Source organism: Mustela lutreola, chromosome 4, assembly GCF_030435805.1.
Source record: "Mustela lutreola isolate mMusLut2 chromosome 4, mMusLut2.pri, whole genome shotgun sequence".
NCBI classification, from domain to species: Eukaryota; Metazoa; Chordata; class Mammalia; order Carnivora; family Mustelidae; genus Mustela; species Mustela lutreola.
This window is the reverse complement of record NC_081293.1, coordinates 190,719,995-190,733,959: the sequence shown is the minus strand read 5'-3', so window position 1 is coordinate 190,733,959 and position 13,965 is coordinate 190,719,995. Positions and strand designations below refer to the sequence as shown.

At 43.7% G+C, this 13,965-nt stretch overlaps 2 gene segments (V, D, J or C); both read right to left on the bottom strand.

The window, feature by feature from the left end:
* Nucleotides 1-12,994, bottom strand: part of LOC131829867 (T cell receptor beta constant 1-like) — a 116,034-nt gene extending 103,040 nt beyond the window's left edge. Inside the window, 2 exon segments of the C gene segment in view lie at nt 12,079-12,382; nt 12,513-12,994. Of these exon segments, the coding sequence occupies nt 12,079-12,382; nt 12,513-12,561 (353 nt within the window).
* The window catches only part of LOC131829868 (T cell receptor beta constant 1-like), a 145,841-nt gene that overhangs the window by 94,074 nt on the left and 37,802 nt on the right, over nt 1-13,965 (bottom strand).

Below are 13,965 nucleotides of genomic sequence, written 5' to 3'. Positions count from 1 at the left end.
CCAATTGATCTTGGTTGTCTGTTTTGGGGGCATATTTAAGAAATCATTGTCTATTCCATGGTCTTAAAGACCTACACCTATATTTTCTTCCAAGAACACTGTATTTTTAGCTCTTACATTTAGGTCTTTGATCAATGTTGAGTTAATTTTTGTATATGGTATGAGAAAGACCTGCAAATTCATTTTTCCATACATGAATATGCAGTTTTCTCAGCACCTTTGGTTAAAAAAAAAAAAAAAGCCTATTCTTTCTCAATTTAATGGTTCTGGCTCTCTTATCAAAAATCAATTCCCAAAAAAAGTATGGGCTTATTTGAAAACTCTCAATTCTGTTTCACTGATCTATTTGTGTATTCTCTTCTAATACAACACAGTCTTGATTTCTACACTTTCATAGTACGTTTTGAGATGGGAAAATATGACTTGTCTAACATTTTTCTTCTTTTTAAAAAAGAAGACTTGTCCGTTTCTAGGGGAGGAGAGATCGCTGGAATCTTGAAATTTGACAGAGATCTAATTGATTCTGTAGATCAATTTGGGGAGTTTTGCCATCTCAGAAGTATTAAATCTTTCAATCTATGATCATGGGATATCTTTCCATTTATTTATGTCTTTAATTTCTTTCAAGCTATGTTTTGCACTTTCCGTGTACAACTTTTTCATTTCTTTTGTTCAATTTATGTCTAGATATTTAATTATTTTGATGCATTGTCTCCCTGAGAAACTCTAATTGGCCATTATCTGCCCTTAGTCGTAAAAGTGGAAATATGGATTAGTTTTTACTTCTCTAGAAGAGTGTTCTTGTTATGTATAACAAGATTCAGGTAAGTAGGGGCAGTATTAAAACAAAATTGTTAGTGAAAATAAAATAGATTAGACTGCTTTTTAGATCCAGTAGTGCCCTCTGCTGGGGAGGAGTGAGGGGAGGAAAAGCAGGTGTGTGCCTCTCCTTGGACATCTTAGCGGGTGTATGCATGTGTTTGCACAAGCATATGTGTGTGAGCCTTGGAATATGGGCCGGCCGTGGGAAAGCCTATTGGCCATGAAGAGAAGAGAAAGGGAGTTTCTTTTAGTGATAAGAACATCCAGGTGGGTACCTCAAGTGTTCGTCAACTTCAAAATGACCTTTTATTAAAGGTTCTTTTTCATTTTTATTCCTAGATTTGTTGACCATCTTGCTATTCTTGAAACCTAAGGGTATCTTCGTGCCTTTCATCTCCCTCACATCTCACAACAAGTAAGTGTTAAGATTTTGTCCATTCTGTATCTCAAGGGCCCAGTTAGGTCCCATTCTTGGGTAATCCTCACGTGTTCAAGCAAGAGTCTTGCTGTGGTGGTTAGTCAGAATTTCCTACCCTCAATATATGAGTACCCTTGATGTAGGACCAAATTTTTGTCTCCAGAGACTGTCCCCCAGGTGATGTCTGAGCATCCTGGTGTGCCTTCAGCGAGAGTCCTTCTAGCTCAGTTTACCCAAAAACCTCCCACACCCTGCTGTCTCCTCTGGGTAACTGTCCATCCACTTCCCCTCCCTCTCCCTGCTTCTTGGCTATAAACTCTCATTTTTCCTGTTTGGAGCTGGAGTTGAGCCTGCTCTCTCTCCCTAAGGCAGTACTCCACTGCTGCATTTCTTTCGAGTGAAGTCTGCCTTATCACTTTAACAAATGTCTGAATAAAATTTCCTTGAACCAAATTCAGTATAATATGAAGAAGCGATTTACTTTTAACAGAGAGATGCTATAGTTTGTGTCATAATCTACAATGGCTTTCTTAGCTTACTGTCTGAACTGGGAACCTTTAATATGTGAAAGAGTGTGCTACTAATCATTTCCCCAGGATAACGGCTCTGAACCAGGGCTGCCAAGGTGAACCAGAGCATCTGACCGCTCTACGTGGTCGACTCTCTGACGCACTCCTTTACTGCCATCTGATAACAGTGGGGGAGATGGCGGCAGATAGATACCATTTTCTTTGCCATGACCGCATTTCAAGTCTGCGTCAATGCTGAGACACAGCATTGTGCCTGGTCCAGACCGCCCCTTCCAACCGGATCTTCCCTGGTTGTGTGTTATCAACCTTCCAGTTTGCTCAATAATTGCCAGATGGTAGCAATATATCTTCTACAGCAGTCCCTAGTGGTCCCACGTGTGGGAAACATGGAGATATATCCTGAGTCATCCTCATGTCAAATCTTGGAGAGCAAGTTGTGCAAGTTTCTAATTTTAAAGAGGAGAATTCTGAGTCATAGAGGGGTGAAGGCTCTTGCCAACATCCTGCAGCTAAAAAAAAAAAAAAAAAAAAAAAAGCCAGAGTTTAGATTAGGAAGCAGGTATCCTGACTCTAATTCCACTCTCTGTGGGTCCAAGATCTCAAGAGAGAAGGGAACCATAAAATTTGGGAAATCATAGAGTCAAACCCAATGCTCCCCTGGATTTGAAACTTGAGTTTCCTGAAAGAGTCTCTGAGTGGGGAATACTAATCCGTGTTTCTTCTGCTTCTTTCCTCTCAAGAGGGTTGTGATTGCTGTTCCCTCAAAGTTATTTCCATTAAATCACTGCCCTTGAGAGACGGTCAGTCTTATGGATTATAATAAACCTGTAGTGGTCCACATTCTATTGTTCCACAAATAAGGGAGTCATTGGCCTCTGTGGAGGGAAAGAGTCTACAGAGGAGTCATGTTTGAGGGAAAATCAGTAGGATTTCTTGGATGTTTGGTAAGGTAATACCAATATCAGATATCAGGTCTCTGTAGTCAAACCTTTTTTTGGGGGGGGAGGCTTATTTCTAAACTTGGAATCTACTGACTACCTAATTCTGCATTTTTTTTAGAGTTTCAGAAGCCCAGGTCCCAAAGCATGACCACCCTATAATGTAAGAGCTAATTTATAGTCTTGCCCCCTCCTACTTGTAGCTGGAACCACACAATCAACCTACTTCTTTGTTTCTTCTGAGGCAGAAGATTGGGCAGTGGCCTTTTCAGACATCTCCCAAAAGCTCAGGGGAGAGGAGATGAGCCAGTAAGTTTTTGCCCTGGAAGGAACTGGCTCAACTGCACCTTGCCAAGGCCACCATCACAGAGATCACAGCTGAGTCCCCCAGCTCCGCGGGATGGGTTTTAGGGTGGAAGACATTCCATTAGGTCTTTCAGCTGAGAGCCGTTCCTTGGGGATCCCAACTTAGCTGCCGTGTTTTCATTTTAGACAGAAATCAGAAACTCCATTTCCTGCCTCAAGATTCTGTGGGCACCAGTAAGCCAATATGTGACCAGAAATTGGATCGCATCTCAGAATCCTCCTCTGTCCCATCTTGGTGACCCTGTGGCTGGGGATCTGGCTGACTACAGAGTCTGTGTGTCCTGTGGGAGAAGAAAGAAGCCATAGTAAATGCACCTAGGAAAGCATCGACACAAATTCCCAAGCATTCCCAAGCTCACTTACCCCCCAGGTGAAAGAGAGTGACCCAGCAGAGGAACCGAGTGTCCAAGGCAAGATCACTAGCAGGATGAGGCTCTCCAGCAATGGTTTCTGATGCACAGCAGCAGAGAGGAATGGATGTTTTGGGTTTATTTGGCTCCACAAGGTGGAATCCAGCTGTGAAGCCATAGTCCCTGGGAATACCCACCATCTCAAGGCACCTTCCACAGGAAAGGGGGAGCCTTGGTCCAAATGTGTGACCTCATGTTTATTTTGTTACATGAATGATGTAAACAGGTTCCAAACACACTTGAACATTCTCAGGAAAAGTGAAGTTTTAAGGAAGACACAAGAGGAGGTGGAAAAGAGGAAAAGAGTGAGAATAACAGGAGCAAGAAGAAGATGGTAGAATGTGCTGGAGGGCTGTTTTACAAATCTTAGAAAGACTGGCAGTAGTTCTCAAACTTCACCATGAACGAGCCCCACCAGAGGCTTGGTAAAAGTAGATGTGTTCCTATAATCCACTTCCAGAAATTCTGACTCTCAAATTCTGATCCTATCCTAGAATCTATCTGTTTAATTTGTCCCTTAAGTGATACTGAGGAAGGAAGTTATTTCAGACAACAGTTTCAATGGAGATTTTTAATAGACCAAACTAACAAAAGAGAAGACCATTTAATGCATTACATTAGATAATTAAAGTTTAAGGAACAAGAAAAATTTTTCTAGGAATGAGAGTAGCTGGTGGATAGATTTAAGTTCTGGAAACTACATTTGCAAAAAAGAATAGATGGGAAATAGACCTAATTGAAAATGAGGTGAATGAAGCTAAGCAAAGAGAAGTTTCCAGGCTTTGGGGTACAGTCAATACTATGAAATTCTTCAAAGAGGTCAAGTAGGAGGAAAAAGGAACAGCCTTTAGTCCAGCAAGTTTAAAATTTTAAGATTCAGGAGAATAGTTTTGTAAGAATGGAAATATTCCACAAAAAAGCTGAAGACGGCACCCAGAGGAATAAATTCCTCTGAAATGAAAGCGGAAGTGTGGGTCACTAACTGTACCATTGTTACTTAGAAATGAACAGAAATGGACACTCGAGAAGACTCACTTTTGAGTGCTGGAAAAGGAAGCTGAAATAAATAGCCATAACATGAGGTAGACCAGGAAAGTGAGAGCTTATGTTTCAAGAGGTCAGAATGAAATTTTGCCTGAGAAATGAAGTAAATTTGGACTTGTGGGGGTAAGACAACCAGGTTCCACTTATATTGAGATAAGAACAGAAGTGACTAGAGAGAATATATAAACTTGTCTAAAGCTGAGTGGTGGGTGGTGTAGAAATGAACAGGTTTTTTTTTTTAAAGTATTTTTTTAAAGATTTATTTATTCATCCCATAGAGAGAGACAAGGGGGAGGGACAGAGGAAGGGAGAATCCTAAGCAGACCCCCTGCTGAGTGTGGTGCCCGCTGTGGGGCTCAATCCCACAGCCCTGAGATCATGACCTGAGCCGAAATCAAGAATCAGATGCTCAACTGATTGAGCCATCCAGGCATCCTGAAATGAACAGTTTTATAAACAGGATGCATCATTAAATCTTAACAAAGGTGTTTTGAATTCTGTGTCTGTTCTATGTAATTGCAGTGACCTCCCCAGGTAGAGTTAATGCAGGAGTACCTCTTTCCCTTCTGTTGATGTTGAATGCCTTGTCCGTCGTTATAATTTGGATCACATACCAGAGGATTTTTCAATTGTCTGCACATCAGTTTTCAATTGTCTGCACATCAGGTATTTTTCCACTGAGGGCACATTAATCTGTCTGTTTCCTTAGCTCCATAGAAACTAATTACTGACTTAGTAGGGTGTGAAGTTATCACACTGAAAATTAGCATGTTTTTTGTATTATCTGGATTTAACTCCTTGAAAAGAAATTAACTAGAGTCTTCACTTGATCTGACATTATTCTAAAAACTAGGGATCTCAATCCCCTTTCTAATTCCTTCTTTTTTCCCTATGTTCTCTGTATCTGGTACTCCTCCCCTATAATGGATACCTACTAGGTATACTGGTACTAGGTTTACTAGCCCTATCTAGAAGATTCCTGTCTTCAAAGTCAGTGATCCATAAGGTCAAAGTGACAGGCCTCCAGCTGCTATGTTGTTTGAAATAATCCAAACACCTTGGCTAAAGCTGAATTTCCCAAGAACATGCTCTTGAGTAAAACAGGATCAAATTGTTCTCTGTTTTCTGGATTTGTGACCTTACATGAGAGAAAGTCAAGTTGGTCCTTTGCAACATGGCAGGGGGTACAGACATTGGAATCTGTGACTTCCATTTGCTAGGAGACCTAAAAACTAGGAAAGACAATTTATAATAATGGGGAGAACAATGAGACCAAAAAGGTGGACAAAGAAGTAAGAGCCATCAAATCAGTCCCGTCATGGTTCCAGGACTTTATTCTACTTTGCTCCTGAGAAATTCCTGTGTTCTTGTTTTGGGGGTTCTATGGGACATACATATAACCTTGCAATAAATTCCCATTTGGCTTAAGCTAGCTCTATTTAGTTTCTATTATTTCCTTCCAATCTAGTATGACAGCTGTTTCCTGAGCCAGACCCACAAAATTTGTGTATGAAGATTAGCTAATACTTCACACTGTGGATTCACTGCTGGCACAGAAATACACGGCTGAATCCTGCAGCTCTGTAGGCTTGATCTCTAGGCTGCAGGATGCGTTTTGGGGACACGCAGCTGAAAATCTCTTCTCGGGCATTCCTGTTTTATCAAAGATGGCATCGTTCTGGAAAGAAATGAAGAACTTGAACTCTTTTGCTGGGATCTGCTGATACCAGTCAACGTAACTGTGTCCTTTTATTGGGACACAGTGCATTTTTGCTTTCTGTCCTTTTCCTTTGACCAGGTGTCCTGGAGTCTGGGTGACTTCTGCATGGAGGGCACCTGGGAATAAAGCAGACGGAAGTTGGAGGCTTAGTCCCTGATGGAGTCTGGTGACAGGAAGGAATGTCTTAGAGCTGGGGCTGACAAGTTCAGAACGAGGGCTTACCTGCATTCAAGAGCCAAAAGACCAAGGAGCAAATGAATACTGGGCACATGATGGTGTTAGGGAAAGAAAAGAGGCAGGAAGCTTTCTCTGAAGCTTTTCATACCCCTTCCCCCCTAGAACCAGCTGCTCTGTGACGTGGTCACTTCACAGAAACCAACAGTCTTTGCTGTGTTGCTCTATACAAGTAAAAAACAGAACAAACAAGTCGATTATAGGAAACAACCATATGCAGTCATTAGTGTCTGTTATTCTAAAGCAAGAAAAAAATGGGGCCATGTCCAGACACGGTGAGGGGGAGACACAGAGCAGGACACATTTTCCTAGTCGAGGAGACAGAGGTTATGAGTTTGAGGGAACACAGCAGTGGGAATCAGTGAGGAAGACTACCGGGGAGGTAGAATCTGCTTATGTTCAGAGGGACCGTAGTGAATTTTTGTCTGAGGAGGAATCAGTGTCTGTATAGGATGAAACTGAAAGGATTCACCAGCCTCCCCAGAGCAGCCATGCTTTCTCAGTGGGACAAAATCACACCAGAGCAAGAGGTGATAAATGACAGCTCAGGGCTGGCCCCTGTTTGTGTACAGTTTGAGGCACTTCTGGAAAGGCCACACAAGGAGATTAGGGTACTGTCTTCCCAGAGATAGAAAGCAAACTGCTGGACACTTAGGAGCCACCACTGAAAGCCTTTGAAGGTTATTTCCAAAATATACAGCAAATGAGGAACCACTTATTTAAGAAAATCTAATTCTCAGTCACAGCAGTGAGACTCTGGGGCATTTGAGCCATGTGTCCCGCCTCCCACCCCCAAGCTCAGGTGGTGGAAGCTCTAGTCTTTGTGGGTGTGGCTGAGGACACAGGGTTCCCTCCCTTTCTCCCAGCACAGACTACCAGCTCCTTTCAGACCCGCCAACTCCCTGATGTAGGAACTCTTCTCCTAGCAAGTGCAACCCAGGGGTCTGAGCTCCCTTTTTCCACCCAGTGCTCACACATAGGGTGGACCCCCATTCCAGAAACAACAGGCCAAGACCACAGTCCCCGATCTTTCTCATTCTGCTTTGCTCATAGCATGGAGGTTCCACACTGGGAGCTATAAGTCACAAAGCCTAGGGCTTACCTCCCCACCCAGGGACCCTCAGAGAACAGGGGTCTCCCTGCAAAAGAAGTGGGCCAGTGTCCCCACCCCCATCTCTGGAGCCATGGTGCAGAGGTTCTGCCGGTGGGGAGAGGCAGTCCCCAGGGACAGGGAGCCGCATAGCTCTTCTTTGACCTAAGGACCTGCCACTCTTTTTTTTTTTTTTCTTAAAGATTTTTATTTTATTTTATTTTCAGTGTTCCAAACTTCATTGACTATGCACCACACCCAGTGCTCCATGCAATCCGTGCCCTCCTTAATACCCAGCACCAGGCTCCCCCAACCTCCCGCCCCCCCGCTCCTCCAAAACCCTCAGTTTGTTTCTCAGAGTCCATAGTCTCTCATGGTTTGTCTCCCCCTCTGATTTCCCCCATCTCACTTCTCCTTTCCATCTCCCAATGTCCTCCGTGCTATCCCTCATGCTTCACTCTTGCTGAGATTTGCTTGGAATTGTACTGCAGCCCACGACCTACTTTTCTTCCTACATAGCCTCCCTCCTCCCATTTTCTGCCTTTTCTCTCTCTTCCTTCCCTCTCTCCTTACAGATGTCAGATCTGCATCACGGCATGATGGTCCCCCAGCTTCCTTCAGCTTTCTCCCCATTTTCTCAGCTAAACGCCCTGCATGATTGACCCAGATTTGGCATCTACTTCTTGGAGGGTCTGAAGTAATGGTTCTTTCTTAGGTCGGTTTGGGCCCTCCGTAGGGGTCACAGTCTGTAGTAAGTTCTACTGAAGTAACTGTCAGTTCCAGAAAATAATTGGTGTCTATAAATCCATCTGATGGCCCTGGACCTTCACGGAAGTTCTGTTCTTACAAGACGTTCTCTTTTAGCTGCTGGGAAATGAAAGCCCCGAGCATAAATGGGCACGATCAGGAGAGGCTGCAGCTGGGCTGAGACATCATCCAGAAGGAAGCCACTCCTTACCATGTAAGTGGAATCGTGCAGCACCTGTCTTCTTGTGACTGGCTTAGGTCACTCAGCAGAATGTCCTCAAGGTCATTCATGTCATCATGTATTGCAGGATTGCCTTCTCTTTCAAGACTAAATAACATGCCATTATATGTATATACTATATGATGGAAAATTTTTAAGAGGGTAGATCTCATGCTAAGTGTTCTGGCCACAATAAAATATGCGTAAAATAAAAACAATGCAATATAATACAATACAGATAACACTCACTCTTGCTCCCCAACTCTCTTCAAACTCCCAGAGCATCCAAGACTGTGGTTTTGTGTGTCTGTTGTAGCTTTTTCTATCAGATTCTCCTAATATTTTATTTTATTTTTAAGATTTTATATATTTGTCAGAGAGATAGAGTACAGGCAGGCAGAGTGGCACATAGAAGCAGAGGGAGAAGCAGGCTCCCTGCGGAGCAAGAAGCCTGAGGTGGGACTCGATCCCAGGACCCTGAGATCATGACCTGAGCCAAAGGCAGCGGCTTAACCCACTGAGCCACCCAGGCATCCCCTCTCCTAAGATTTTAATTTCCTCCTTCCCTAGGTGTGTTCTCACACTTTTAGGGACCACACCTTCTAGAGAACGAGACAGTTCTCTATGAGCTGCTTGGCTACAGCAAATCCACCGCCTTCCACATCCTCCTTCCTCATCTGGGCAGTAAGAATCAATCTGGTCACAAGGAGCCCAGAGCATCTGCATCTCCAGCCCTGGGCCTCATGCTTTATCTGGGCCTGGAATGAACTGAATCTTTGCTCTTCACTTCTTTCCCCCCTTTCTTCTAGAGGATGTCAAGTGTTCACATCACCTAAAGAATGTCTAATCTGCCGCCTGGTTGAATTCTTTTGCCATTTAGCTCAAGATGCATCAATTTCCTAAATCTTGTCATGGAATCACAAATGAAGGAAGGGGTCCCAAGACATTAGCCCCAACATCTCCTTTGACAGAAGATTTGAAACATAGAAGCATAGAGACACAGCCTTCACTGTTTGTAAGGAAAGAAGTGTGGACATACAGTGAGCGAAAGAAAGGAAAACAGACGGCTGTAGTGATGGTGGGTGGCTCAGATGACAGCGTTTAGCTTCTCTGAATTTTACTTAGTTCCCAAATCAGATCTTGGGTAGTACTTCTTGAGCTCTTGATTAAAGAGTTGGAAGCATATGATGCTGTTGATGACCATACAAGGCGATGTGGTGAGCCACTGCCTAGTAGGAATATCTGTGTGTTCTTCAGAATTAAGATGAGGACACAGTTCCAACCTCTCAAGAAAGCATCCCACAGCTCTACTTTTTGTTTTCTGAAATGATGATATATGTATTTATTCAATCGGCCATCATAAGTATTTCAGTTTCAAGGCGTCTGGGTGGCTCAGTGGGTTAAAGCCTCTACCTTCAGCTCAGATCATAATCCCAGGGTCCTGGGATTGAGCCCCACACGGGGGGGGGGGTGTCTCTTCTCAGCAGGGAGCCTGCTTCTTCCTCCTCCTCTCTCTCTCTCTTTCTCTGCCTGCCTCTCTGCCTACTTGTGATCTCTGCCTGTCAAAAAAAATAAGTATTTCAGTCTCTTAAATGCCATAAGACACATACTGGCTTTCAGAAAGCTGTTCTAATACATTCCAGAAATCCCTTTTATTTCAAACAAGTTGAGTACTTGATATTTTTTAATAATATTAAAAATGTAGGGCAAAATCTAGTCATCTTAATATTTCTTTTAGAGCACCACATTTATTTTTTTGATATATTTTTAAAATTTTATTTAATTTTTTCAGTGTTCCAAGATTCAGGTTTTTTTTAAGATTTTATTTATTTATTTGACAGACAGAGATCACAAGCAGGCAGAGAGGCAGGCAGAGAGAGAGGAGGAAGCAGGCTCCCTCCTGAGCAGAGAGCCCGATGCAGGGCTCGATCCCAGGACCCTGAGATCGTGACCTGTGCCGAAGGCAGCGGCTTAACCCACTGAGCCACCCAGGCGTCCCAAGATTCATTTTTATGCACCACACCCAGTGCTCCATGAAATACGTGCCCTCCTTAATACCCACCACCAGGCTCACACATCCCCCCACTCCCTCCCCTCCAAAACCCTCAGGTTGTTTCCTGGAGTCCGTAGTATTTCATGGTTCATCTCCCCCTCTGATTTCCCCCAATTCAATTTTCCCTTCCTTCTCCTGATGTCCTCCCATGTTATTCCTTATGCTCCACAAGTAAGTGAAACCATATGATAATTGACTCTCTCTGCTTGACTTATTTCATCAGCATAATCTCCTCCAGTCCCGTCCATGTTGCTACAAAAGTTGGGTATTCGTCCTTTCTGATCGCTGCATAATATTCCATTGTATATATGGACCACATCTTCTTTATCCAACTGTTCGTTGAAGGGCATCTTGGTTCTCTCCACAGTTTGGTGACTGTGGCCATTGACGCTATAAATGTTGGGGTACAGATGGCCCTTCTTTTCACTACATTTGTATCTTTGGGGTGAATACCCAGTAGTAAAACACCCCACTTAAATACCTGCCACTTAAATGGCTCATAGGCAAATTTATATCATGCACCATAGTTAAATACACTGTGAATAACACATGTGCCAGGCAGTTCATTCAACTTCATGTTTTCCCTACTTGACCAGAAATCCAGGACACTACAGCAGGGTCTCTGAGGGCACTTTCCTCCCCTTAGGGCAAGGATTCATGAGAATGGGTCCACCTCTTGTCTGGTCAGGACTGCCCTTTTTCATAGTTCCAGGTCTCCAACTTCTATTAAAAAACAAAAGCTTTTTTTTTCCATTGATCATATCACTTGATCTTTATTTTTTTATAATTTTTTAAATTTTGTTATAAACATATAATGTATTATTAGCCCCAGAGGTGCAGGTCTGTGAATCGCCAGGTTTACACACTTCACAGCACTCACCATAGCACATGCCCTCCCCGATGTCCATAACCCAACCACTCTCTACCTAACCCCCTCCCCCGGCAACCCTTAGTTTGTTTTGTGAGATTAAGAGTCTCTTATGCTTAAAAAACAAGGCAGTTTTTATTTTTTTAAAGATTTTATTTATTTATTTGACAGACAGAGAAAATAAGTAGGCAGAGAGGCAGGCAGAGAGAGAGAGAGAGAGAGAGAGAAGCAGGCTCCCCACTGAGCAGAGAGCCCAATGCAGGGCTCGATCCCAGGACCCTGAGATCAAGGCAGAGGCTACTGAGCCACCCAGACATCCCACAAAACAGTCTTTAAAAAGTTCCTATTTATGTACCAAAGAGAAGAGAATGAGTGGTTAAGGTGATCCTGGGGAAATACCACAAACTGAACACCAGGTGAGTGTAACCACTTTTCCACTCTTGGTCTAACTGTCAGTGGTTTTCGTAGGTTTCTGCCCAGCTTCTCTACAAACAAAGGGATGACTGCCATAAACCCGCTTCCTACTGTTGTTGTAGGATGGGCAGGTGGGTTGATCTAGAGGAGGATCTTGGATCCGGGAAACAGAGAGGTTTATGCACAGGGGAGAGGTAACACTACAGCTCTGTGTCTTTACTGCTGGCACAGAGATACACTCCTGAGTCCCCCAAGCCTGGCGAGAGGATGTTGAGAGAACAGAAAGAAGTGTTGGGCCGGCTGGCCTGGAAGTTATCAGAGGTTTCTGCTTCTCTGTTAAAGTTTTTATCATAGTAGTAGAGGAGCAGCTTTGGGGCTTGGTTCAGCTTCTGTTGGTACCAATACATGCTGTCATGATTCATATTCTGAGAACAGCTCAGATTCACTGGTTTCCCCACCCTCGTAACCTGGTATCTTGAGCTCTGGATGACCATGGCACCCATGAGACCTGCAGAGGGAGAAAGAAAATGTAGAGACAGAATAAAGAAAGAGATTGCTTTTGCTGCCATGAAATAAAGGTACAAAACTGAGGACAAGATAGCTCTAGTCAAACGATGTATTTTTTGACCAGGACTCACCTGCTCCAAGGAGACAAAAGGCCACACAGTGGAGCAGCTCAGGAGCCATGGCAGGACCAACAGGAATGGAGCTTCTGTCTCCTCCAGACTCTGATCTCTGGGTGGAGAGATGGGGGTGCAGAGTCTCCCGTCCCTGACAGGTAGATCTGCCTGCGATGACTGCTGTTGGCTTCACCAAGGCAAGGGTCACTCCTTGTTGTGATCTTACACACAGCTTCTGGCTTAGCAGCTGAACCCGGGCTTGGCCAGATCACGTGTGGAGCAGATGTGGTGTTGCCTCATGCTGCCTCTCTTCCTATATCTGCCCCAAGCTTATGTGGGCCTTTCACTCCTCATTTCTTACACCCTGTAAGGCAGGTCAGAGGTTCCTCAACACAGGAAGAGCTTTTGCTAAACTATTATTTATAAACCTACGAGAGAATGTCTTTGTGTCTTGCTATTGTCATCACAGATGGATGACGGATGGTTGCAAATGATTCCCACCTTGATACAGAAGTCAAGCCCTGCAACTCCTCTATTTATACCCACACTTCAGTGAGTATTAAGGACATTCTCTACCACTCTCTGCTATCAGTGACACCATAATGCCTCCTTGTGGCCAATAGAAAAGCTTCTAGAAGCATCTCTCCTTCAGTCCTTGTATTTTCTTTTTTTCTTTTTTTTTTTTTTTAAAGATTTTATTTATTTTTTTGACAGAGAAAGATCACAAGTAGGCAGAGAGGCAGGCAGAGAGAGAGGAGGAAGCAGGCTCCCTGCTGAGCAGAGAGCCCGATGTGGGGCTCGATCCCAGGACCCTGGGATCATGACCTGAGCCGAAAGCAGAGGCCTTAACCCACTGAGCCACCCAGGCGCCCCAGTCCTTGTATTTTCAACTGAGATTCTGAACTCAGGGTGTTCTCCAGGCTCCACCTGTGTTTCCCCTCCTGGAACCCATCGTGGCCCTACTCCAGGTAGCAAGGTAGATGGCCATAGTGCTCAGCCCAGTCCCTTCCCATCTCTTAGGGATCGCCATACCTTCTTGCTCGATTCATAATGTTTTGAAAACTGTTGTTTCATATATTATGTTTGTTTGTTTTAGCTGTTTCAAGTAGGAGGTTAAATCAACTTATGTTGATACATCTTGGGTGGAAGCAGAAGTCCATTCCCTGGACCGTATGAATTTCTTACTGTTGGGTCCCCAAGAGTTTCAATGGTTATAGACCTTTTTGTCAATTTCTGAACATAAGCTTCCACCACACAGGAAGGGTAATATTTTGTTCCACAAACATATAAGACAGTCTAGAATTTCAGTTTCTCTCTGTTAACTTTTCCCTTTTATCTAGCACTTAAAGTCCTGACCAAACTCTCACTTTTCTAGCTAAATTTCAGGGTCTTTTTGTTATAATAACTTTTGGTCTATAAAGCCTGTGACCATTTGGAAGCTTCAGGATGAATGCAGGAGATGTCATTATAG